The sequence below is a fragment of the Maniola hyperantus genome, chromosome Z (assembly GCF_902806685.2).
Source record: "Maniola hyperantus chromosome Z, iAphHyp1.2, whole genome shotgun sequence".
Taxonomy (NCBI): domain Eukaryota; kingdom Metazoa; phylum Arthropoda; class Insecta; order Lepidoptera; family Nymphalidae; genus Maniola; species Maniola hyperantus.
This window is the reverse complement of record NC_048564.1, coordinates 17410625-17437277: the sequence shown is the minus strand read 5'-3', so window position 1 is coordinate 17437277 and position 26653 is coordinate 17410625. Positions and strand designations below refer to the sequence as shown.

The window sequence follows — 26653 nt, the reverse complement described above, 5'->3', positions numbered from 1 at the left end:
ACGTCAGATGCAGCTGGTCTGTCTGTTAACAAAGAGGATTTTGCTTTATTACAGGACAACACCAAACTTGTTCAGAATTGGTTGATTCTACACTGCTGTTAAACTGAAGAATACAGTATTAATACTTGATAGCTTACTTTAAATAGAAACAACGGTTACTTACCTTCACTATAGTTGTGGGCTCGGCCATGCAACAGGAACATCTTCCTCCAAATGGGTCTCATGCTTCAGATGCAGCTGGTCTGTCTGTTAACAAAGAGGATTTTGCTTTATTACAGGACAACACCAAACTTGTTCAGAATTGGTTGATTCTACACTGTTGTTAAACTGAAGAATACAGTATTAATACTTGATAGCTTACTTTAAATAGAAACAACGGTTACTTACCTTCACTATAGTTGTGGGCTCGGCCATGCAACAGGAACATCTTCCTTCAAGTGGGTGTCTTACGTCAGATGCAGCTGGTCTGTCTGTTAACAAAGAGGATTTTGCTTTATTACAGGACAACACCAAACTTGTTCAGAATTGGTTGATTCTACACTGCTGTTAAACTGAAGAATACAGTATTAATACTTGATAGCTTACTTTAAATAGAAACAACGGTTACTTACCTTCACTATAGTTGTGGGCTCGGCCATGCAACAGGAACATCTTCCTCCAAGTGGGTGTCTTACGTCAGATGCAGCTGGTCTGTTAGGAACATCTTCCTCCAAGTGGGTGTCTTACGTCAGATGCAGCTGGTCTGTCTGTTAACAAAGAGGATTTTGCTTTATTACAGGACAACACCAAACTTGTTCAGAATTGGTTGATTCTACACTGCTGTTAAACTGAAGAATACAGTATTAATACTTGATAGCTTACTTTAAATAGAAACAACGGTTACTTACCTTCACTATAGTTGTGGGCTCGGCCATGCAACAGGAACATCTTCCTCCAAATGGGTCTCATGCTTCAGATGCAGCTGGTCTGTCTGTTAACAAAGAGGATTTTGCTTTATTACAGGACAACACCAAACTTGTTCAGAATTGGTTGATTCTACACTGTTGTTAAACTGAAGAATACAGTATTAATACTTGATAGCTTACTTTAAATAGAAACAACGGTTACTTACCTTCACTATAGTTGTGGGCTCGGCCATGCAACAGGAACATCTTCCTCCAAGTGGGTGTCTTACGTCAGATGCAGCTGGTCTGTCTGTTAACAAAGAGGATTTTGCTTTATTACAGGACAACACCAAACTTGTTCAGAATTGGTTGATTCTACACTGCTGTTAAACTGAAGAATACAGTATTAATACTTGATAGCTTACTTTAAATAGAAACTACGGTTACTTACCTTCACTATAGTTGTGGGCTCGGCCATGCAACAGGAACATCTTCCTCCAAATGGGTCTCATGCTTCAGATGCAGCTGGTCTGTCTGTTAACAAAGAGGATTTTGCTTTATTACAGGACAACACCAAACTTGTTCAGAATTGGTTGATTCTACACTGCTGTTAAACTGAAGAATACAGTATTAATACTTGATAGCTTACTTTAAATAGAAACAACGGTTACTTACCTTCACTATAGTTGTGGGCTCGGCCATGCAACAGGAACATCTTCCTCCAAGTGGGTGTCTTACGTCAGATGCAGCTGGTCTGTCAGGAACATCTTCCTCCAAGTGGGTGTCTTACGTCAGATGCAGCTGGTCTGTCTGTTAACAAAGAGGATTTTGCTTTATTACAGGACAACACCAAACTTGTTCAGAATTGGTTGATTCTACACTGCTGTTAAACTGAAGAATACAGTATTAATACTTGATAGCTTACTTTAAATAGAAACAACGGTTACTTACCTTCACTATAGTTGTGGGCTCGGCCATGCAACAGGAACATCTTCCTCCAAGTGGGTGTCTTACGTCAGATGCAGCTGGTCTGTCAGGAACATCTTCCTCAAAGTGGGTGTCTTACGTCAGATGCAGCTGGTCTGTTAGGAACATCTTCCTCCAAGTGGGTGTCTTACGTCAGATGCAGCTGGTCTGTCTGTTAACAAAGAGGATTTTGCTTTATTACAGGACAACACCAAACTTGTTCAGAATTGGTTGATTCTACACTGCTGTTAAACTGAAGAATACAGTATTAATACTTGATAGCTTACTTTAAATAGAAACAACGGTTACTTACCTTCACTATAGTTGTGGGCTCGGCCATGCAACAGGAACATCTTCCTCCAAGTGGGTGTCTTACGTCAGATGCAGCTGGTCTGTCTGTTAACAAAGAGGATTTTGCTTTATTACAGGACAACACCAAACTTGTTCAGAATTGGTTGATTCTACACTGTTGTTAAACTGAAGAATACAGTATTAATACTTGATAGCTTACTTTAAATAGAAACAACGGTTACTTACCTTCACTATAGTTGTGGGCTCGGCCATGCAACAGGAACATCTTCCTCCAAGTGGGTGTCTTACGTCAGATGCAGCTGGTCTGTCAGGAACATCTTCCTCCAAGTGGGTGTCTTACGTCAGATGCAGCTGGTCTGTCTGTTAACAAAGAGGATTTTGCTTTATTACAGGACAACACCAAACTTGTTCAGAATTGGTTGATTCTACACTGCTGTTAAACTGAAGAATACAGTATTAATACTTGATAGCTTACTTTAAATAGAAACAACGGTTACTTACCTTCACTATAGTTGTGGGCTCGGCCATGCAACAGGAACATCTTCCTTCAAGTGGGTGTCCTACGTCAGATGCAGCTGGTCTGTCAGGAACATCTTCCTCCAAGTGGGTGTCTTACGTCAGATGCAGCTGGTCTGTTAGGAACATCTTCCTCCAAGTGGGTGTCTTACGTCAGATGCAGCTGGTCTGTCTGTTAACAAAGAGGATTTTGCTTTATTACAGGACAACACCAAACTTGTTCAGAATTGGTTGATTCTACACTGCTGTTAAACTGAAGAATACAGTATTAATACTTGATAGCTTACTTTAAATAGAAACAACGGTTACTTACCTTCACTATAGTTGTGGGCTCGGCCATGCAACAGGAACATCTTCCTCCAAGTGGGTGTCCTACGTCAGATGCAGCTGGTCTGTCAGGAACATCTTCCTCCAAGTGGGTGTCTTACGTCAGATGCAGCTGGTCTGTTAGGAACATCTTCCTCCAAGTGGGTGTCTTACGTCAGATGCAGCTGGTCTGTCTGTTAACAAAGAGGATTTTGCTTTATTACAGGACAACACCAAACTTGTTCAGAATTGGTTGATTCTACACTGCTGTTAAACTGAAGAATACAGTATTAATACTTGATAGCTTACTTTAAATAGAAACAACGGTTACTTACCTTTACTATAGTTGTGGGCTCGGCCATGCAACAGGAACATCTTCCTCCAAGTGGGTGTCTTACGTCAGATGCAGCTGGTCTGTTAGGAACATCTTCCTCCAAGTGGGTGTCTTACGTCAGATGCAGCTGGTCTGTCTGTTAACAAAGAGGATTTTGCTTTATTACAGGACAACACCAAACTTGTTCAGAATTGGTTGATTCTACACTGCTGTTAAACTGAAGAATACAGTATTAATACTTGATAGCTTACTTTAAATAGAAACTACGGTTACTTACCTTCACTATAGTTGTGGGCTCGGCCATGCAACAGGAACATCTTCCTCCAAATGGGTCTCATGCTTCAGATGCAGCTGGTCTGTCTGTTAACAAAGAGGATTTTGCTTTATTACAGGACAACACCAAACTTGTTCAGAATTGGTTGATTCTACACTGTTGTTAAACTGAAGAATACAGTATTAATACTTGATAGCTTACTTTAAATAGAAACTACGGTTACTTACCTTCACTATAGTTGTGGGCTCGGCCATGCAACAGGAACATCTTCCTCCAAGTGGGTGTCTTACGTCAGATGCAGCTGGTCTGTTAGGAACATCTTCCTCCAAGTGGGTGTCTTACGTCAGATGCAGCTGGTCTGTCTGTTAACAAAGAGGATTTTGCTTTATTACAGGACAACACCAAACTTGTTCAGAATTGGTTGATTCTACACTGCTGTTAAACTGAAGAATACAGTATTAATACTTGATAGCTTACTTTAAATAGAAACTACGGTTACTTACCTTCACTATAGTTGTGGGCTCGGCCATGCAACAGGAACATCTTCCTCCAAATGGGTCTCATGCTTCAGATGCAGCTGGTCTGTCTGTTAACAAAGAGGATTTTGCTTTATTACAGGACAACACCAAACTTGTTCAGAATTGGTTGATTCTACACTGCTGTTAAACTGAAGAATACAGTATTAATACTTGATAGCTTACTTTAAATAGAAACAACGGTTACTTACCTTCACTATAGTTGTGGGCTCGGCCATGCAACAGGAACATCTTCCTTCAAGTGGGTGTCTTACGTCAGATGCAGCTGGTCTGTCTGTTAACAAAGAGGATTTTGCTTTATTACAGGACAACACCAAACTTGTTCAGAATTGGTTGATTCTACACTGTTGTTAAACTGAAGAATACAGTATTAATACTTGATAGCTTACTTTAAATAGAAACAACGGTTACTTACCTTCACTATAGTTGTGGGCTCGGCCATGCAACAGGAACATCTTCCTCCAAGTGGGTGTCTTACGTCAGATGCAGCTGGTCTGTCTGTTAACAAAGAGGATTTTGCTTTATTACAGGACAACACCAAACTTGTTCAGAATTGGTTGATTCTACACTGCTGTTAAACTGAAGAATACAGTATTAATACTTGATAGCTTACTTTAAATAGAAACTACGGTTACTTACCTTCACTATAGTTGTGGGCTCGGCCATGCAACAGGAACATCTTCCTCCAAATGGGTCTCATGCTTCAGATGCAGCTGGTCTGTCTGTTAACAAAGAGGATTTTGCTTTATTACAGGACAACACCAAACTTGTTCAGAATTGGTTGATTCTACACTGCTGTTAAACTGAAGAATACAGTATTAATACTTGATAGCTTACTTTAAATAGAAACAACGGTTACTTACCTTCACTATAGTTGTGGGCTCGGCCATGCAACAGGAACATCTTCCTTCAAGTGGGTGTCTTACGTCAGATGCAGCTGGTCTGTCTGTTAACAAAGAGGATTTTGCTTTATTACAGGACAACACCAAACTTGTTCAGAATTGGTTGATTCTACACTGTTGTTAAACTGAAGAATACAGTATTAATACTTGATAGCTTACTTTAAATAGAAACAACGGTTACTTACCTTCACTATAGTTGTGGGCTCGGCCATGCAACAGGAACATCTTCCTCCAAGTGGGTGTCTTACGTCAGATGCAGCTGGTCTGTCTGTTAACAAAGAGGATTTTGCTTTATTACAGGACAACACCAAACTTGTTCAGAATTGGTTGATTCTACACTGCTGTTAAACTGAAGAATACAGTATTAATACTTGATAGCTTACTTTAAATAGAAACTACGGTTACTTACCTTCACTATAGTTGTGGGCTCGGCCATGCAACAGGAACATCTTCCTCCAAGTGGGTGTCTTACGTCAGATGCAGCTGGTCTGTCAGGAACATCTTCCTCCAAGTGGGTGTCTTACGTCAGATGCAGCTGGTCTGTCTGTTAACAAAGAGGATTTTGCTTAATTACAGGACAACACCAAACTTGTTCAGAATTGGTTGATTCTACACTGTTGTTAAACTGAAGAATACAGTATTAATACTTGATAGCTTACTTTAAATAGAAACAACGGTTACTTACCTTTACTATAGTTGTGGGCTCGGCCATGCAACAGGAACATCTTCCTCCAAGTGGGTGTCTTACGTCAGATGCAGCTGGTCTGTCAGGAACATCTTCCTCCAAGTGGGTGTCTTACGTCAGATGCAGCTGGTCTGTCTGTTAACAAAGAGGATTTTGCTTTATTACAGGACAACACCAAACTTGTTCAGAATTGGTTGATTCTACACTGCTGTTAAACTGAAGAATACAGTATTAATACTTGATAGCTTACTTTAAATAGAAACTACGGTTACTTACCTTCACTATAGTTGTGGGCTCGGCCATGCAACAGGAACATCTTCCTCCAAGTGGGTGTCTTACGTCAGATGCAGCTGGTCTGTTAGGAACATCTTCCTCCAAGTGGGTGTCTTACGTCAGATGCAGCTGGTCTGTCTGTTAACAAAGAGGATTTTGCTTTATTACAGGACAACACCAAACTTGTTCAGAATTGGTTGATTCTACACTGTTGTTAAACTGAAGAATACAGTATTAATACTTGATAGCTTACTTTAAATAGAAACTACGGTTACTTACCTTCACTATAGTTGTGGGCTCGGCCATGCAACAGGAACATCTTCCTCCAAATGGGTCTCATGCTTCAGATGCAGCTGGTCTGTCTGTTAACAAAGAGGATTTTGCTTTATTACAGGACAACACCAAACTTGTTCAGAATTGGTTGATTCTACACTGCTGTTAAACTGAATAAGACAGTATTAATACTTGATAGCTTACTTTAAATAGAAACAACGGTTACTTACCTTCACTATAGTTGTGGGCTCGGCCATGCAACAGGAACATCTTCCTTCAAGTGGGTGTCTTACGTCAGATGCAGCTGGTCTGTCTGTTAACAAAGAGGATTTTGCTTTATTACAGGACAACACCAAACTTGTTCAGAATTGGTTGATTCTACACTGTTGTTAAACTGAAGAATACAGTATTAATACTTGATAGCTTACTTTAAATAGAAACAACGGTTACTTACCTTCACTATAGTTGTGGGCTCGGCCATGCAACAGGAACATCTTCCTCCAAGTGGGTGTCTTACGTCAGATGCAGCTGGTCTGTCTGTTAACAAAGAGGATTTTGCTTTATTACAGGACAACACCAAACTTGTTCAGAATTGGTTGATTCTACACTGCTGTTAAACTGAAGAATACAGTATTAATACTTGATAGCTTACTTTAAATAGAAACAACGGTTACTTACCTTCACTATAGTTGTGGGCTCGGCCATGCAACAGGAACATCTTCCTCCAAATGGGTCTCATGCTTCAGATGCAGCTGGTCTGTCTGTTAACAAAGAGGATTTTGCTTTATTACAGGACAACACCAAACTTGTTCAGAATTGGTTGATTCTACACTGCTGTTAAACTGAAGAATACAGTATTAATACTTGATAGCTTACTTTAAATAGAAACAACGGTTACTTACCTTCACTATAGTTGTGGGCTCGGCCATGCAACAGGAACATCTTCCTTCAAGTGGGTGTCTTACGTCAGATGCAGCTGGTCTGTCTGTTAACAAAGAGGATTTTGCTTTATTACAGGACAACACCAAACTTGTTCAGAATTGGTTGATTCTACACTGTTGTTAAACTGAAGAATACAGTATTAATACTTGATAGCTTACTTTAAATAGAAACTACGGTTACTTACCTTCACTATAGTTGTGGGCTCGGCCATGCAACAGGAACATCTTCCTCCGAGTGGGTCTCATGCTTCAGATGCAGCTGGTCTGTCTGTTAACAAAGAGGATTTTGCTTTATTATAGGACAACACCAAACTTGTTCAGAATTGGTTGATTCTACACTGCTGTTAAACTGAAGAATACAGTATTAATACTTGTGAGCTTACTTTAAATAGCAACCACGGTTTCTTACCTTCACTATAGTTGTGGGCTCGGCCATGCAACAGGAACATCTTCCTCCAAGTGGGTGTCTTACGTCAGATGCAGCTGGTCTGTCAGGAACATCTTCCTCCAAGTGGGTGTCATGCTTCAGATGCAGCTGGTCTGTCTGTTAACAAAGAGGATTTTGCTTTATTACAGGACAACACCAAACTTGTTCAGAATTGGTTGATTCTACACTGCTGTTAAACTGAAGAATACAGTATTAATACTTGATAGCTTACTTTAAATAGAAACTACGGTTACTTACCTTCACTATAGTTGTGGGCTCGGCCATGCAACAGGAACATCTTCCTTCAAGTGGGTGTCTTACGTCAGATGCAGCTGGTCTGTCTGTTAACAAAGAGGATTTTGCTTTATTACAGGACAACACCAAACTTGTTCAGAATTGGTTGATTCTACACTGTTGTTAAACTGAAGAATACAGTATTAATACTTGATAGCTTACTTTAAATAGAAACTACGGTTACTTACCTTCACTATAGTTGTGGGCTCGGCCATGCAACAGGAACATCTTCCTCCGAGTGGGTCTCATGCTTCAGATGCAGCTGGTCTGTCTGTTAACAAAGAGGATTTTGCTTTATTATAGGACAACACCAAACTTGTTCAGAATTGGTTGATTCTACACTGCTGTTAAACTGAAGAATACAGTATTAATACTTGTGAGCTTACTTTAAATAGCAACCACGGTTTCTTACCTTCACTATAGTTGTGGGCTCGGCCATGCAACAGGAACATCTTCCTCCAAGTGGGTGTCTTACGTCAGATGCAGCTGGTCTGTCAGGAACATCTTCCTCCAAGTGGGTGTCATGCTTCAGATGCAGCTGGTCTGTCTGTTAACAAAGAGGATTTTGCTTTATTACAGGACAACACCAAACTTGTTCAGAATTGGTTGATTCTACACTGCTGTTAAACTGAAGAATACAGTATTAATACTTGATAGCTTACTTTAAATAGAAACTACGGTTACTTACCTTCACTATAGTTGTGGGCTCGGCCATGCAACAGGAACATCTTCCTCCAAGTGGGTGTCTTACGTCAGATGCAGCTGGTCTGTCAGGAACATCTTCCTCCAAGTGGGTGTCATACGTCAGATGCAGCTGGTCTGTCGGTTAACAAAGAAGATTTTGCTTTATTACAGGACAACACCAAACTTGTTTAGAATTGGTTGATTCTACACTGCTGTTAAACTGAAGAATACAGTATTAATACTTGTGAGCTTACTTTAAATAGCAACCACGGTTTCTTACCTTCACTATAGTTGTGGGCTCGGCCATGCAACAGGAACATCTTCCTCCAAGTGGGTGTCTTACGTCAGATGCAGCTGGTCTGTCAGGAACATCTTCCTCCAAGTGGGTGTCATGCTTCAGATGCAGCTGGTCTGTCTGTTAACAAAGAGGATTTTGCTTTATTACAGGACAACACCAAACTTGTTCAGAATTGGTTGATTCTACACTGCTGTTAAACTGAAGAATACAGTATTAATACTTGATAGCTTACTTTAAATAGAAACTACGGTTACTTACCTTCACTATAGTTGTGGGCTCGGCCATGCAACAGGAACATCTTCCTCCAAGTGGGTGTCTTACGTCAGATGCAGCTGGTCTGTCAGGAACATCTTCCTCCAAGTGGGTGTCATACGTCAGATGCAGCTGGTCTGTCGGTTAACAAAGAAGATTTTGCTTTATTACAGGACAACACCAAACTTGTTCAGAATTGGTTGATTCTACACTGCTGTTAAACTGAAGAATACAGTATTAATACTTGATAGCTTACTTTAAATAGAAACTACGGTTACTTACCTTCACTATAGTTGTGGGCTCGGCCATGCAACAGGAACATCTTCCTCCAAGTGGGTGTCTTACGTCAGATGCAGCTGGTCTGTCAGGAACATCTTCCTCCAAGTGGGTGTCATGCTTCAGATGCAGCTGGTCTGTCTGTTAACAAAGAGGATTTTGCTTTATTACAGGACAACACCAAACTTGTTCAGAATTGGTTGATTCTACACTGCTGTTAAACTGAAGAATACAGTATTAATACTTGTGAGCTTACTTTAAATAGCAACCACGGTTTCTTACCTTCACTATAGTTGTGGGCTCGGCCATGCAACAGGAACATCTTCCTCCAAGTGGGTGTCTTACGTCAGATGCAGCTGGTCTGTCAGGAACATCTTCCTCCAAGTGGGTGTCATGCTTCAGATGCAGCTGGTCTGTCTGTTAACAAAGAGGATTTTGCTTTATTACAGGACAACACCAAACTTGTTCAGAATTGGTTGATTCTACACTGCTGTTAAACTGAAGAATACAGTATTAATACTTGATAGCTTACTTTAAATAGAAACTACGGTTACTTACCTTCACTATAGTTGTGGGCTCGGCCATGCAACAGGAACATCTTCCTCCAAGTGGGTGTCTTACGTCAGATGCAGCTGGTCTGTCAGGAACATCTTCCTCCAAGTGGGTGTCATGCTTCAGATGCAGCTGGTCTGTCTGTTAACAAAGAGGATTTTGCTTTATTACAGGACAACACCAAACTTGTTCAGAATTGGTTGATTCTACACTGCTGTTAAACTGAAGAATACAGTATTAATACTTGATAGCTTACTTTAAATAGAAACTACGGTTACTTACCTTCACTATAGTTGTGGGCTCGGCCATGCAACAGGAACATCTTCCTCCAAGTGGGTGTCTTACGTCAGATGCAGCTGGTCTGTCAGGAACATCTTCCTCCAAGTGGGTGTCATACGTCAGATGCAGCTGGTCTGTCTGTTAACAAAGAGGATTTTGCTTAATTACAGGACAACACCAAACTTGTTCAGAATTGGTTGATTCTACACTGTTGTTAAACTGAAGAATACAGTATTAATACTTGATAGCTTACTTTAAATAGAAACAACGGTTACTTACCTTTACTATAGTTGTGGGCTCGGCCATGCAACAGGAACATCTTCCTCCAAGTGGGTGTCTTACGTCAGATGCAGCTGGTCTGTCAGGAACATCTTCCTCCAAGTGGGTGTCTTACGTCAGATGCAGCTGGTCTGTCTGTTAACAAAGAGGATTTTGCTTTATTACAGGACAACACCAAACTTGTTCAGAATTGGTTGATTCTACACTGCTGTTAAACTGAAGAATACAGTATTAATACTTGATAGCTTACTTTAAATAGAAACTACGGTTACTTACCTTCACTATAGTTGTGGGCTCGGCCATGCAACAGGAACATCTTCCTCCAAGTGGGTGTCTTACGTCAGATGCAGCTGGTCTGTTAGGAACATCTTCCTCCAAGTGGGTGTCTTACGTCAGATGCAGCTGGTCTGTCTGTTAACAAAGAGGATTTTGCTTTATTACAGGACAACACCAAACTTGTTCAGAATTGGTTGATTCTACACTGCTGTTAAACTGAAGAATACAGTATTAATACTTGATAGCTTACTTTAAATAGAAACTACGGTTACTTACCTTCACTATAGTTGTGGGCTCGGCCATGCAACAGGAACATCTTCCTCCAAATGGGTCTCTTGCTTCAGATGCAGCTGGTCTGTCTGTTAACAAAGAGGATTTTGCTTTATTACAGGACAACACCAAACTTGTTCAGAATTGGTTGATTCTACACTGCTGTTAAACTGAAGAATACAGTATTAATACTTGATAGCTTACTTTAAATAGAAACAACGGTTACTTACCTTCACTATAGTTGTGGGCTCGGCCATGCAACAGGAACATCTTCCTTCAAGTGGGTGTCTTACGTCAGATGCAGCTGGTCTGTCTGTTAACAAAGAGGATTTTGCTTTATTACAGGACAACACCAAACTTGTTCAGAATTGGTTGATTCTACACTGTTGTTAAACTGAAGAATACAGTATTAATACTTGATAGCTTACTTTAAATAGAAACTACGGTTACTTACCTTCACTATAGTTGTGGGCTCGGCCATGCAACAGGAACATCTTCCTCCGAGTGGGTCTCATGCTTCAGATGCAGCTGGTCTGTCTGTTAACAAAGAGGATTTTGCTTTATTATAGGACAACACCAAACTTGTTCAGAATTGGTTGATTCTACACTGCTGTTAAACTGAAGAATACAGTATTAATACTTGTGAGCTTACTTTAAATAGCAACCACGGTTTCTTACCTTCACTATAGTTGTGGGCTCGGCCATGCAACAGGAACATCTTCCTCCAAGTGGGTGTCTTACGTCAGATGCAGCTGGTCTGTCAGGAACATCTTCCTCCAAGTGGGTGTCATGCTTCAGATGCAGCTGGTCTGTCTGTTAACAAAGAGGATTTTGCTTTATTACAGGACAACACCAAACTTGTTCAGAATTGGTTGATTCTACACTGCTGTTAAACTGAAGAATACAGTATTAATACTTGATAGCTTACTTTAAATAGAAACTACGGTTACTTACCTTCACTATAGTTGTGGGCTCGGCCATGCAACAGGAACATCTTCCTCCAAGTGGGTGTCTTACGTCAGATGCAGCTGGTCTGTCAGGAACATCTTCCTCCAAGTGGGTGTCTTACGTCAGATGCAGCTGGTCTGTCTGTTAACAAAGAGGATTTTGCTTTATTACAGGACAACACCAAACTTGTTCAGAATTGGTTGATTCTACACTGCTGTTAAACTGAAGAATACAGTATTAATACTTGATAGCTTACTTTAAATAGAAACTACGGTTACTTACCTTCACTATAGTTGTGGGCTCGGCCATGCAACAGGAACATCTTCCTCCAAGTGGGTGTCTTACGTCAGATGCAGCTGGTCTGTTAGGAACATCTTCCTCCAAGTGGGTGTCTTACGTCAGATGCAGCTGGTCTGTCTGTTAACAAAGAGGATTTTGCTTTATTACAGGACAACACCAAACTTGTTCAGAATTGGTTGATTCTACACTGCTGTTAAACTGAAGAATACAGTATTAATACTTGATAGCTTACTTTAAATAGAAACTACGGTTACTTACCTTCACTATAGTTGTGGGCTCGGCCATGCAACAGGAACATCTTCCTCCAAATGGGTCTCATGCTTCAGATGCAGCTGGTCTGTCTGTTAACAAAGAGGATTTTGCTTTATTACAGGACAACACCAAACTTGTTCAGAATTGGTTGATTCTACACTGCTGTTAAACTGAAGAATACAGTATTAATACTTGATAGCTTACTTTAAATAGAAACAACGGTTACTTACCTTCACTATAGTTGTGGGCTCGGCCATGCAACAGGAACATCTTCCTTCAAGTGGGTGTCTTACGTCAGATGCAGCTGGTCTGTCTGTTAACAAAGAGGATTTTGCTTTATTACAGGACAACACCAAACTTGTTCAGAATTGGTTGATTCTACACTGTTGTTAAACTGAAGAATACAGTATTAATACTTGATAGCTTACTTTAAATAGAAACAACGGTTACTTACCTTCACTATAGTTGTGGGCTCGGCCATGCAACAGGAACATCTTCCTCCAAGTGGGTGTCTTACGTCAGATGCAGCTGGTCTGTCAGGAACATCTTCCTCCAAGTGGGTGTCTTACGTCAGATGCAGCTGGTCTGTCTGTTAACAAAGAGGATTTTGCTTTATTACAGGACAACACCAAACTTGTTCAGAATTGGTTGATTCTACACTGCTGTTAAACTGAAGAATACAGTATTAATACTTGATAGCTTACTTTAAATAGAAACAACGGTTACTTACCTTCACTATAGTTGTGGGCTCGGCCATGCAACAGGAACATCTTCCTCCAAGTGGGTGTCCTACGTCAGATGCAGCTGGTCTGTCAGGAACATCTTCCTCCAAGTGGGTGTCTTACGTCAGATGCAGCTGGTCTGTTAGGAACATCTTCCTCCAAGTGGGTGTCTTACGTCAGATGCAGCTGGTCTGTCTGTTAACAAAGAGGATTTTGCTTTATTACAGGACAACACCAAACTTGTTCAGAATTGGTTGATTCTACACTGCTGTTAAACTGAAGAATACAGTATTAATACTTGATAGCTTACTTTAAATAGAAACAACGGTTACTTACCTTCACTATAGTTGTGGGCTCGGCCATGCAACAGGAACATCTTCCTCCAAGTGGGTGTCTTACGTCAGATGCAGCTGGTCTGTTAGGAACATCTTCCTCCAAGTGGGTGTCTTACGTCAGATGCAGCTGGTCTGTCTGTTAACAAAGAGGATTTTGCTTTATTACAGGACAACACCAAACTTGTTCAGAATTGGTTGATTCTACACTGCTGTTAAACTGAAGAATACAGTATTAATACTTGATAGCTTACTTTAAATAGAAACTACGGTTACTTACCTTCACTATAGTTGTGGGCTCGGCCATGCAACAGGAACATCTTCCTCCAAATGGGTCTCATGCTTCAGATGCAGCTGGTCTGTCTGTTAACAAAGAGGATTTTGCTTTATTACAGGACAACACCAAACTTGTTCAGAATTGGTTGATTCTACACTGTTGTTAAACTGAAGAATACAGTATTAATACTTGATAGCTTACTTTAAATAGAAACAACGGTTACTTACCTTCACTATAGTTGTGGGCTCGGCCATGCAACAGGAACATCTTCCTTCAAGTGGGTGTCTTACGTCAGATGCAGCTGGTCTGTCTGTTAACAAAGAGGATTTTGCTTTATTACAGGACAACACCAAACTTGTTCAGAATTGGTTGATTCTACACTGTTGTTAAACTGAAGAATACAGTATTAATACTTGATAGCTTACTTTAAATAGAAACAACGGTTACTTACCTTCACTATAGTTGTGGGCTCGGCCATGCAACAGGAACATCTTCCTCCAAGTGGGTGTCTTACGTCAGATGCAGCTGGTCTGTCTGTTAACAAAGAGGATTTTGCTTTATTACAGGACAACACCAAACTTGTTCAGAATTGGTTGATTCTACACTGCTGTTAAACTGAAGAATACAGTATTAATACTTGATAGCTTACTTTAAATAGAAACTACGGTTACTTACCTTCACTATAGTTGTGGGCTCGGCCATGCAACAGGAACATCTTCCTCCAAATGGGTCTCATGCTTCAGATGCAGCTGGTCTGTCTGTTAACAAAGAGGATTTTGCTTTATTACAGGACAACACCAAACTTGTTCAGAATTGGTTGATTCTACACTGCTGTTAAACTGAAGAATACAGTATTAATACTTGATAGCTTACTTTAAATAGAAACAACGGTTACTTACCTTCACTATAGTTGTGGGCTCGGCCATGCAACAGGAACATCTTCCTCCAAGTGGGTGTCTTACGTCAGATGCAGCTGGTCTGTCAGGAACATCTTCCTCCAAGTGGGTGTCTTACGTCAGATGCAGCTGGTCTGTCTGTTAACAAAGAGGATTTTGCTTTATTACAGGACAACACCAAACTTGTTCAGAATTGGTTGATTCTACACTGCTGTTAAACTGAAGAATACAGTATTAATACTTGATAGCTTACTTTAAATAGAAACAACGGTTACTTACCTTCACTATAGTTGTGGGCTCGGCCATGCAACAGGAACATCTTCCTCCAAGTGGGTGTCTTACGTCAGATGCAGCTGGTCTGTCAGGAACATCTTCCTCCAAGTGGGTGTCTTACGTCAGATGCAGCTGGTCTGTTAGGAACATCTTCCTCCAAGTGGGTGTCTTACGTCAGATGCAGCTGGTCTGTCTGTTAACAAAGAGGATTTTGCTTTATTACAGGACAACACCAAACTTGTTCAGAATTGGTTGATTCTACACTGCTGTTAAACTGAAGAATACAGTATTAATACTTGATAGCTTACTTTAAATAGAAACAACGGTTACTTACCTTCACTATAGTTGTGGGCTCGGCCATGCAACAGGAACATCTTCCTCCAAGTGGGTGTCTTACGTCAGATGCAGCTGGTCTGTCTGTTAACAAAGAGGATTTTGCTTTATTACAGGACAACACCAAACTTGTTCAGAATTGGTTGATTCTACACTGTTGTTAAACTGAAGAATACAGTATTAATACTTGATAGCTTACTTTAAATAGAAACAACGGTTACTTACCTTCACTATAGTTGTGGGCTCGGCCATGCAACAGGAACATCTTCCTCCAAGTGGGTGTCTTACGTCAGATGCAGCTGGTCTGTCAGGAACATCTTCCTCCAAGTGGGTGTCTTACGTCAGATGCAGCTGGTCTGTCTGTTAACAAAGAGGATTTTGCTTTATTACAGGACAACACCAAACTTGTTCAGAATTGGTTGATTCTACACTGCTGTTAAACTGAAGAATACAGTATTAATACTTGATAGCTTACTTTAAATAGAAACAACGGTTACTTACCTTCACTATAGTTGTGGGCTCGGCCATGCAACAGGAACATCTTCCTCCAAGTGGGTGTCCTACGTCAGATGCAGCTGGTCTGTCAGGAACATCTTCCTCCAAGTGGGTGTCTTACGTCAGATGCAGCTGGTCTGTTAGGAACATCTTCCTCCAAGTGGGTGTCTTACGTCAGATGCAGCTGGTCTGTCTGTTAACAAAGAGGATTTTGCTTTATTACAGGACAACACCAAACTTGTTCAGAATTGGTTGATTCTACACTGCTGTTAAACTGAAGAATACAGTATTAATACTTGATAGCTTACTTTAAATAGAAACAACGGTTACTTACCTTCACTATAGTTGTGGGCTCGGCCATGCAACAGGAACATCTTCCTCCAAGTGGGTGTCCTACGTCAGATGCAGCTGGTCTGTTAGGAACATCTTCCTCCAAGTGGGTGTCTTACGTCAGATGCAGCTGGTCTGTTAGGAACATCTTCCTCCAAGTGGGTGTCTTACGTCAGATGCAGCTGGTCTGTCTGTTAACAAAGAGGATTTTGCTTTATTACAGGACAACACCAAACTTGTTCAGAATTGGTTGATTCTACACTGCTGTTAAACTGAAGAATACAGTATTAATACTTGATAGCTTACTTTAAATAGAAACAACGGTTACTTACCTTCACTATAGTTGTGGGCTCGGCCATGCAACAGGAACATCTTCCTCCAAGTGGGTGTCTTACGTCAGATGCAGCTGGTCTGTTAGGAACATCTTCCTCCAAGTGGGTGTCTTACGTCAGATGCAGCTGGTCTGTCTGTTAACAAAGAGGATTTTGCTTTATTACAGGACAACACCAAACTTGTTCAGAATTGGTTGATTCTACACTGCTGTTAAACTGAAGAATACAGTATTAATACTTGATAGCTTACTTTAAATAGAAACTACGGTTACTTACCTTCACTATAGTTGTGGGCTCGGCCATGCAACAGGAACATCTTCCTCCAAATGGGTCTCATGCTTCAGATGCAGCTGGTCTGTCTGTTAACAAAGAGGATTTTGCTTTATTACAGGACAACACCAAACTTGTTCAGAATTGGTTGATTCTACACTGTTGTTAAACTGAAGAATACAGTATTAATACTTGATAGCTTACTTTAAATAGAAACTACGGTTACTTACCTTCACTATAGTTGTGGGCTCGGCCATGCAACAGGAACATCTTCCTCCAAGTGGGTGTCTTACGTCAGATGCAGCTGGTCTGTTAGGAACATCTTCCTCCAAGTGGGTGTCTTACGTCAGATGCAGCTGGTCTGTCTGTTAACAAAGAGGATTTTGCTTTATTACAGGACAACACCAAACTTGTTCAGAATTGGTTGATTCTACACTGCTGTTAAACTGAAGAATACAGTATTAATACTTGATAGCTTACTTTAAATAGAAACTACGGTTACTTACCTTCACTATAGTTGTGGGCTCGGCCATGCAACAGGAACATCTTCCTCCAAGTGGGTGTCTTACGTCAGATGCAGCTGGTCTGTCTGTTAACAAAGAGGATTTTGCTTTATTACAGGACAACACCAAACTTGTTCAGAATTGGTTGATTCTACACTGTTGTTAAACTGAAGAATACAGTATTAATACTTGATAGCTTACTTTAAATAGAAACAACGGTTACTTACCTTCACTATAGTTGTGGGCTCGGCCATGCAACAGGAACATCTTCCTCCAAGTGGGTGTCTTACGTCAGATGCAGCTGGTCTGTCTGTTAACAAAGAGGATTTTGCTTTATTACAGGACAACACCAAACTTGTTCAGAATTGGTTGATTCTACACTGCTGTTAAACTGAAGAATACAGTATTAATACTTGATAGCTTACTTTAAATAGAAACTACGGTTACTTACCTTCACTATAGTTGTGGGCTCGGCCATGCAACAGGAACATCTTCCTCCAAGTGGGTGTCTTACGTCAGATGCAGCTGGTCTGTCAGGAACATCTTCCTCCAAGTGGGTGTCTTACGTCAGATGCAGCTGGTCTGTCTGTTAACAAAGAGGATTTTGCTTAATTACAGGACAACACCAAACTTGTTCAGAATTGGTTGATTCTACACTGTTGTTAAACTGAAGAATACAGTATTAATACTTGATAGCTTACTTTAAATAGAAACAACGGTTACTTACCTTTACTATAGTTGTGGGCTCGGCCATGCAACAGGAACATCTTCCTCCAAGTGGGTGTCTTACGTCAGATGCAGCTGGTCTGTCAGGAACATCTTCCTCCAAGTGGGTGTCTTACGTCAGATGCAGCTGGTCTGTCTGTTAACAAAGAGGATTTTGCTTTATTACAGGACAACACCAAACTTGTTCAGAATTGGTTGATTCTACACTGCTGTTAAACTGAAGAATACAGTATTAATACTTGATAGCTTACTTTAAATAGAAACTACGGTTACTTACCTTCACTATAGTTGTGGGCTCGGCCATGCAACAGGAACATCTTCCTCCGAGTGGGTCTCATGCTTCAGATGCAGCTGGTCTGTCTGTTAACAAAGAGGATTTTGCTTTATTATAGGACAACACCAAACTTGTTCAGAATTGGTTGATTCTACACTGCTGTTAAACTGAAGAATACAGTATTAATACTTGTGAGCTTACTTTAAATAGCAACCACGGTTTCTTACCTTCACTATAGTTGTGGGCTCGGCCATGCAACAGGAACATCTTCCTCCAAGTGGGTGTCTTACGTCAGATGCAGCTGGTCTGTCAGGAACATCTTCCTCCAAGTGGGTGTCATGCTTCAGATGCAGCTGGTCTGTCTGTTAACAAAGAGGATTTTGCTTTATTACAGGACAACACCAAACTTGTTCAGAATTGGTTGATTCTACACTGCTGTTAAACTGAAGAATACAGTATTAATACTTGATAGCTTACTTTAAATAGAAACTACGGTTACTTACCTTCACTATAGTTGTGGGCTCGGCCATGCAACAGGAACATCTTCCTCCAAGTGGGTGTCTTACGTCAGATGCAGCTGGTCTGTCAGGAACATCTTCCTCCAAGTGGGTGTCTTACGTCAGATGCAGCTGGTCTGTCTGTTAACAAAGAGGATTTTGCTTTATTACAGGACAACACCAAACTTGTTCAGAATTGGTTGATTCTACACTGCTGTTAAACTGAAGAATACAGTATTAATACTTGATAGCTTACTTTAAATAGAAACTACGGTTACTTACCTTCACTATAGTTGTGGGCTCGGCCATGCAACAGGAACATCTTCCTCTAAGTTGGTGTCTTACGTCAGATGCAGCTGGTCTGTCTGTTAACAAAGAGGATTTTGCTTTATTACAGGACAACACCAAACTTGTTCAGAATTGGTTGATTCTACACTGCTGTTAAACTGAAGAATACAGTATTAATACTTGATAGCTTACTTTAAATAGAAACTACGGTTACTTACCTTCACTATAGTTGTGGGCTCGGCCATGCAACAGGAACATCTTCCTCTAAGTTGGTGTCATACGTCAGATGCAGCTGGTCTGTCGGTTAACAAAGAAGATTTTGCTTTATTACAGGACAACACCAAACTTGTTCAGAATTGGTTTATTTCATTTCAGATTGAACATACCTTTGATGTGAGATTGTCGTGAGTCAAGTATGAAAATGAGTACTTTAATAATGTTTAATACATTATTTACTCGTTTTCATAACAGTATTCTTCAAATATATCATCTAAATATTGGGCCGGTGCTTGAATGTCATTATGGCGACCCCAGCTCAGATACCATGTGACAGTCATGATGTGCGCACAACACCCCACTGTGCGATTGCCTACTAGGCAGCTACAACAGTAGCCTGAAATAGCACTCAGCGTATTAGCATTTTCTTCATTCTTGTTGATCAAAAGATATGTGTAGTAAGTTCTGCTGCTCACGTGCCGGGACTTTACTCTGCCACGAAGAAGATAATTATTGACACCCAGAACTAATGGCAAATCTTCCTCAATAGACTCATTTATTTCGACGACATATGTGCCATCTTGGCGAATGTGTTCGCCGTAGTAGGATCTCGCCTGTTTCAGCTGGTACGTTCCGAGAGCAAACTTTTTCAATTGCTCTATGGTAAGCCTTGGAAACTGCTCCAAGTGAGGGTGGTCACCATCTATGTTTTGGAACATACTTCGCCTTCTATTCAGCTGTTCTCTCTGTACAATATCAGCTAAATGATTAGGCATATTTAATCTTTGCTTAGCTATTTCCAGGTACTCATAATATTCCTGTTTATCCTCGATCACAGGGTGGAACTTGTTTGTTAGAGCACAGGCAATTCGGAAGTCTTCCATAAGATGTTTTGCAGCTTTATTAAAATAATCTTGGCGAAATAATTTAAAATCACGTTTTATTCGACCGTTTACTACCTCAACTACCCATCTACACATTGTAACACAACGAGACTTGTTTGCCTGTCGTGTAGTTAGTTGGTGCTGGCCTTCTAGTAAAGATTCAGGCATATGTGTCTGATATCCGTATCCCTGCAGCTGTGCAACCACATCTCTAAAGCCCCTGTCCAGTATGAAGACATCACCTTCACGGAAGTATAATCGCATGGTCCCTTCTGCACTGCTGAATTCTTTGCTCATTATTGAGGCATCATTAGTTGTAGCTTTATAAGGGCCAAGGCAATCTAAAATGTGGCCATCGCAGCACACAATCATAAATGGCTTTACAAGATTTGTATACTTATGCAAACTATAGGTTTGCTTTTGAAATAAATAATTGCTGCTACTTTGAACGTAAACATAGGTAGCGTCACAAATGGTGATAGCTGGTTTGGTTTCTATAGGCATTGTATTGTTTCCATAAAGACCTTCTGGTATTACTGTGTTTCTAGCTGCCACTTCACTTATAGTCATATGACGAAGTCCCAAATGTAGAGGCACAAGGCGTTCAGTCAAAACATTTCTTGCTTTATTCATATTACGTTCTAAGGTACTTCTTGGCATGTTAAAAAGTCCAGTCAATCTCTCATTGCTGTCTCCTGTTCTTAATTTGGTTAAATAAATACTTAATGCAACACTTGCATCTGGTACCTTTTCATACAACTGTGGTATACTGTTCAACAAATTATAAAACTGGGTAGCATTCAAACCTAGCCAGTAGTGACATAGGTTGGGTGGGATGGAATGAACATTACTGAAGTCGATTTTATTTGACAATGAAATCTTCTCTAACATATCAAGCATGTTATCCATTTGGGAACTAGTGAAATCTGTATGCCTCGCACGTAGTTGGTCCCAATATTCCCAGTTCAAATGAAGGTTACAAACACGAGCACAAGGTGGAATGTAAATTCTGTGGCGACTTAGAATAGTTTCCTTCATAATTCTTGGAATTAAATAACGTTCAACATTTCTACAATCAGGAAATAAACAATGTCTTGTAGTTGAAGCGACACGTTTATATTTTCTTGAGGTAATGATTTGTTCTTGCCTCCTTTGCGGCTGAAATAAGTTATGCGGCGGAAGTGGTGGTGGTTCAGGAGCCTGTACAGCTTCTGGTGCAGGATCCTGTACAGCTTCTGGTGGAGGAGCCTGTACAGCTTCTGGTGCAGGAGCCTGTACAGCTTGTATCGCAGGAGCCTGTGCAGCTTCTGGTGCAGGAGCCTGTATAGCTTCTAGTTCAGGAACCTGTACAGCATGTATAACAGCACCTCGATTTGCGTCCTGTTGCAAATGTCGTCGAACAATTCTTCTAGCTGCCAAACGACATGCTTGGCACACTCTTTCTAAATGTGGGACCTGAAAAACAATTGTTTTACTTTTTAGCTATAGTTCATATTCAATTTACTACTGGGCATGAATACTTAACTAGTTTGATTGAATAGTCTTTTTTAATGACCTTGATAAAGTATTAACTAATTACCCACCGAATTAACACTTAAGAACTTACCGAACTAACCTGTAAGCTGAACACAGTACATAATTAACATATTAAACTATACTATCACTACTATATTATTATAAATGTGAAAGTGTGTTTGTTTGTTGGTTTGTCCTTCTATCACGTTGCAACGGAGCAAAGCATTGCCGTGATTTTTTTAATGGGTATAGTTAAAGACCTGGAGAGTGACATAGGCTACTTTTTATCCCAGAAAATCAAAGAGTTCGCATGGGATTTTTAAAAACCTAAATCCACACGAACAAAGTCTCGGGTATCAGCTAGTTGTATAATAATAGTATAGACTGCCTAGCATGAAAGTAAAAGATAGAAAGTATGAAATAAAAAATATTTTATACACTGCCTGAATGTTTTAGGTATTCTATAGAATACCTAGTCATTCCAAGAAATACGGGGCTATTTTTGCCAAAGATTCAAAGATAAAAATATGCAAAGTATAAAATATGCAATCTTTCGTTGATATTTCATACATTTCCTAGGCCCTCCATACAATTCCAAAATGCTCCTAGGAAATGTATAAAATGTAATAGTATACCATAGAATTAGTAAATAAATAAAAAATAAAATACAGCTAAACTGAGAATTATGATAGTGATCATGATTTTCATGATAATAATGATCATTTTAATCGTAATCATAATAGTTATAGACAAGATTTCCAGTTTATTTATGTTTTATTTTTCATGATCATGATCATAGTAATGATAATAGTGATGATGATGGTAATGATTAAGAGATTAAAGATCAAGTTTTTAAATGGCCTACACCAGAAGACTCTCTTCTTTCTTCGCACATTACAAAAATTCTCTAGGGGTAAGACAGACGACTGTGTGGAGTCAGGGTGCTCAGATTTCGTCTGGACCACATATTTTGACCCTTATGCATTACTAGATGACAGACAGACAAACATAATCGCACTTGTATACAAATATTTATAGTTGTGAGATATTTTTCATCCCGAATTTCATACATTTCCTATAGCAGTTTGGGAATCGAGGCAAAGTATGAAATAAAAAAATATTTTATGCCTAGTCTTAATGTTTTAGGGATTTTATGGAATGCTTTGGTATTCTATACAATTACCGGTAACATTTATGTAAATAGTATATATATATATTCCATTTCATCTGTATTGTATTAAAATAGATAAGTACTTTTCATTATTATACATACCAAGTGTGGAGAGACCCAACGCAGAATGACATTTCTTTCCGCAGAGTTTGCATGCACTGGTGATGTGCGTGTACGTAGAGTAGATGTACCACATGCAAAACACACACTTCTATGTCCAAATAAAGGAGCAGGCGCGGGCCCTGCTTGGAGAGCATTTTGTAATGCAGTGAAACACTCCATACAAATGACATCTTCACGTGAAATCTGTCAAATCGTATATGTATTTACAATATTAACTTCAAAAGCTCTTGCAATTAAGCATGTGTTCTACAATCAGCCGCACCCAGCCGTTAATTCCATGACTAAGCTAGATCAAGTCCCAGATGCCAACATGTTTTACCAGAAAGAAGCAGCTTTCATAAAAGCAATTTAGGAAAACCAAAAGCAGGGGAACTTCTTACAAAACATCGAGGCTTCGACATCAGTGGCAGGCGTCAAATGTTAGTACATTTGACACCGCTAGCCCTATATAAGCCTATATTTGACATATCGTCGATTGAAAATCAAACCGAGAGTTCCCTCGCTCTTGTTCACTCTGGTACTAGGCAGACAAGTAAAACGTAATTAAGTAGAGTTCCTGTCTCATATTTTGCAGTTACTTTATGAATACACCGTGCGTCTATCTATTACATTCTAATCAAAAGACTCACAAATGGACTTAACCTGTCATGTCCCGAATAGTTATTTATTTATTACTTACTGGTGTAGGTGTAACCCACGTTGCTAAAGTGTTAAAGGTTTCCTCGTCAAGTTGATTCAACGACTGCGAGGGCAAAAATCGCAAACGAATGGAGCAATTGATGCATCGAAGTGATGGATTTTCCATATTTATCTGGTAATCACAAGGAGTCCGGAAATTACATACGATAACTTAACTAATGGAGTCTCTATCTCACGATCACTTTGGATTTAACTTAATAATAATTACAAGTCACAATAAACACAATAAAAAGATGCAATATTGAATATTACGTCGATTTAAAACAAAGTGTAACGGACAAGCAATTCATTTGACATTAGCCATTAGGGATGTTGTAATACCGATTTGATATCGATTTATCGAAGAGCCTATTTTTTGTGTCAAGAAAATCGATCTACAGTCGGATTTATAATTAAAAACACGTTTTGACATTAGCTAATGTGAAATCGTAAAATGATGATGATGATGTGTTTGAGTAATGAAGTATCCTTAGATGTTACTAAACAATTTACAGCAATTTGTTATAACACTAATTCCATTGAACTATCGACTCACAATGTTTGACACGTTTCTAAAGTTACCCATAACTAACTACTATAGCAACCGAGTTTGTGATTAATACCAATTTCTTTTTGCCCCCAGCACTTTATATTTTTCCTAAAAACTTCAAAAAATGTTGTTTAATCAAAAATTCGACTATATTGGATCAATCAATCAAATACCCAGAAACCGAGATTCTTTTTTTTTGTGTCGGGAAGAATGCGACCCTATTACAGTGCGGCAAGGCTCTCTTGGCACTTCAATGATATTGACAGGGGGGCGCTGTTGGAGAACAAAGGCTTAGAATATTCAAACAAGAACAAAGGGGCCACTTGACGGCAACGTTAGTTCCGATTTTTGCTACGCGCCAAAATAGCCTTGTCGCACTGTAGGTGTTTGATTTTTACTAGAAATATATCGAAAAATCGAAGATCTATTTTTAGGAAATTGATATTCCTTACCTCTATTTTTTAGTGAATATCTTTCTTCAGACTTCGATTCAAATCGATCTAAAATCGATCTTTTTTTGTTGTTGTTTGTTTTAGTGGCTTTTTGTTGTGCCACACAGCACAATTATTTACTTCGCCAAAGACGCGTTTTTATAAGATTCATTATTCAGATTCGATTACGGTAAAATGACAACTACAATGCCAAAATCAGCGGAAAACCCTGAAAAACGACACCCATACTCTGTTTTGAACTTGAGCTAAATCATATGTGCAGTTTTAAAATTCGAATCGAAATCGAAATCGAAACTCGAAGCAAGACGTCATCATAATCGACCTAAGCTTATCGGATCCTTGATTCGCGTCACTACATGTTTTGCTAATGTCAGGCACCGACCAGAAAAAAATGTCAGGAAAATGAACAAAACAACTACTTTTATTTCGGTCAGTTTCTAATTATACGGCTGTTTTTTTATTTCGTAACATTTTAAATGTTTTTTAAAATTAAAAACAGGAATTACTAATTTCACCATTTCGGTGTACACCTATATCTATAGCGATACCATTGGTGGGCAGTCTCCTTTGTAAACTACTCATCAGATTACAAAATTCTTTCACTGAGAGCTTTACATTATCCCCCGAGTGATATCCAAATATATGAAACACAAAAATGTTTCTACTGTAATCATACAACCGATGTGCCACAAACCGATTTGATTAGAAAGGCGAAGATGGTTTAAAATCAATAAACAAAATGAATTTGGCAAGTTTTTTAGGGTAGTAACACATGTATGGCGGACGAAGTTACTAAGAAATAAATATCGTATCTTTATTTATCGTACTGTACCATACCGAGCTGACTTTCGTAGGCGCTTTGATGAGCTTGAATCTAAGCATAAATATACCTACGAATCGACAACATATTTATGGGTGTTTAATTTCAGATTTGGTCTCACTGACCGCTCTCTAAACATCTGGTAAGGAGATCACAAACTTGGCGACAAATTATTTTGATCCCAATGCATATAGTCCGTACAAAATTACTTCTCACGAACCATTTTAACTCTATGAGTCAACTGCGATGTCAAAATTTAAATTAGGATTAACAGTACAGGTCGATTACAGGTCGATGTCCAATATTTCTTGCCGGCTACTGTAAATTCTTGTTTTTTACCAGCAAACAAAGCCATTTCAAAGAAAATGTTATATTTTTGAGTATACAAGACCTAGCCGACGTCGGCTCATACAATCTTGGAACATCTCCTTTGTCGGCATGTGTGTGGCCTCCATTATAAAAATTATTTAGAAATAGTTTTAGAGCGTTGCCACATTGTCGATACACGTTTATAATAACTATGTAACCGATATCAAAAAGTGTGACAACGCTTTAATAGTTAGGTAATTAGATAAGTACCCTATATTTTATACAATTATTTAGTATATTTTTTTTTGGTAATGTTGAGTAAACTAGTGTATTCCAAAAAGCATTTATAAATTATATCAAGAGTTCAGACTTTTGTTAGTTTGAAAGATTTACTTCATTATGAAATAGATACAATAATTACTTAAGTATTATTATTACCGTTTTTATGCTAAATATTAGTTTAAAAGTACTTTTATTGTTAATAATAGGCATCAAATAGTACGTTTACGGTTAGCTGTATGATTTTTATTGGTTTTAAGTAGCATGTTAATATATTTTGTTGAATAAAATTGAATCTTTATATATTGACAGACCATCCTCTATAACTTGTCTCTAGCCATCATGATGGCACCGCTGCTTTGTTTACTTTATTCTTTAGGACTTAGGGTTTATTATTGTGCAGCGATTTGGGTATCTATCAGATTTGAAATAAGTGCTTCAAATGCGGCCCAAAAAATACAAGCAACGTCTTTATTTCAAATGAGCTAAATTTTTAGACTTATTGCTTAGGTGTTGTTT

At 39.3% G+C, this 26653-nt stretch overlaps 2 protein-coding genes across 2 annotated transcripts in view; one reads left to right on the top strand and one right to left on the bottom strand.

The window, feature by feature from the left end:
- LOC138404518 (uncharacterized) overlaps positions 1 to 26653 on the top strand; it is a 70650-nt gene that overhangs the window by 7167 nt on the left and 36830 nt on the right. The window lies entirely within an intron of this gene.
- On the bottom strand, positions 19586 to 23851 carry LOC117995487 (uncharacterized). Its single transcript, XM_034983495.2, has 3 exons — positions 23726 to 23851; positions 23026 to 23229; positions 19586 to 21692 (listed from the first exon to the last, which is right to left on the bottom strand). Exons 1-3 carry the CDS (start codon positions 23849 to 23851, stop codon positions 19590 to 19592), a joined length of 2433 nt encoding a protein of 810 aa, XP_034839386.1. The 3' UTR covers positions 19586 to 19589.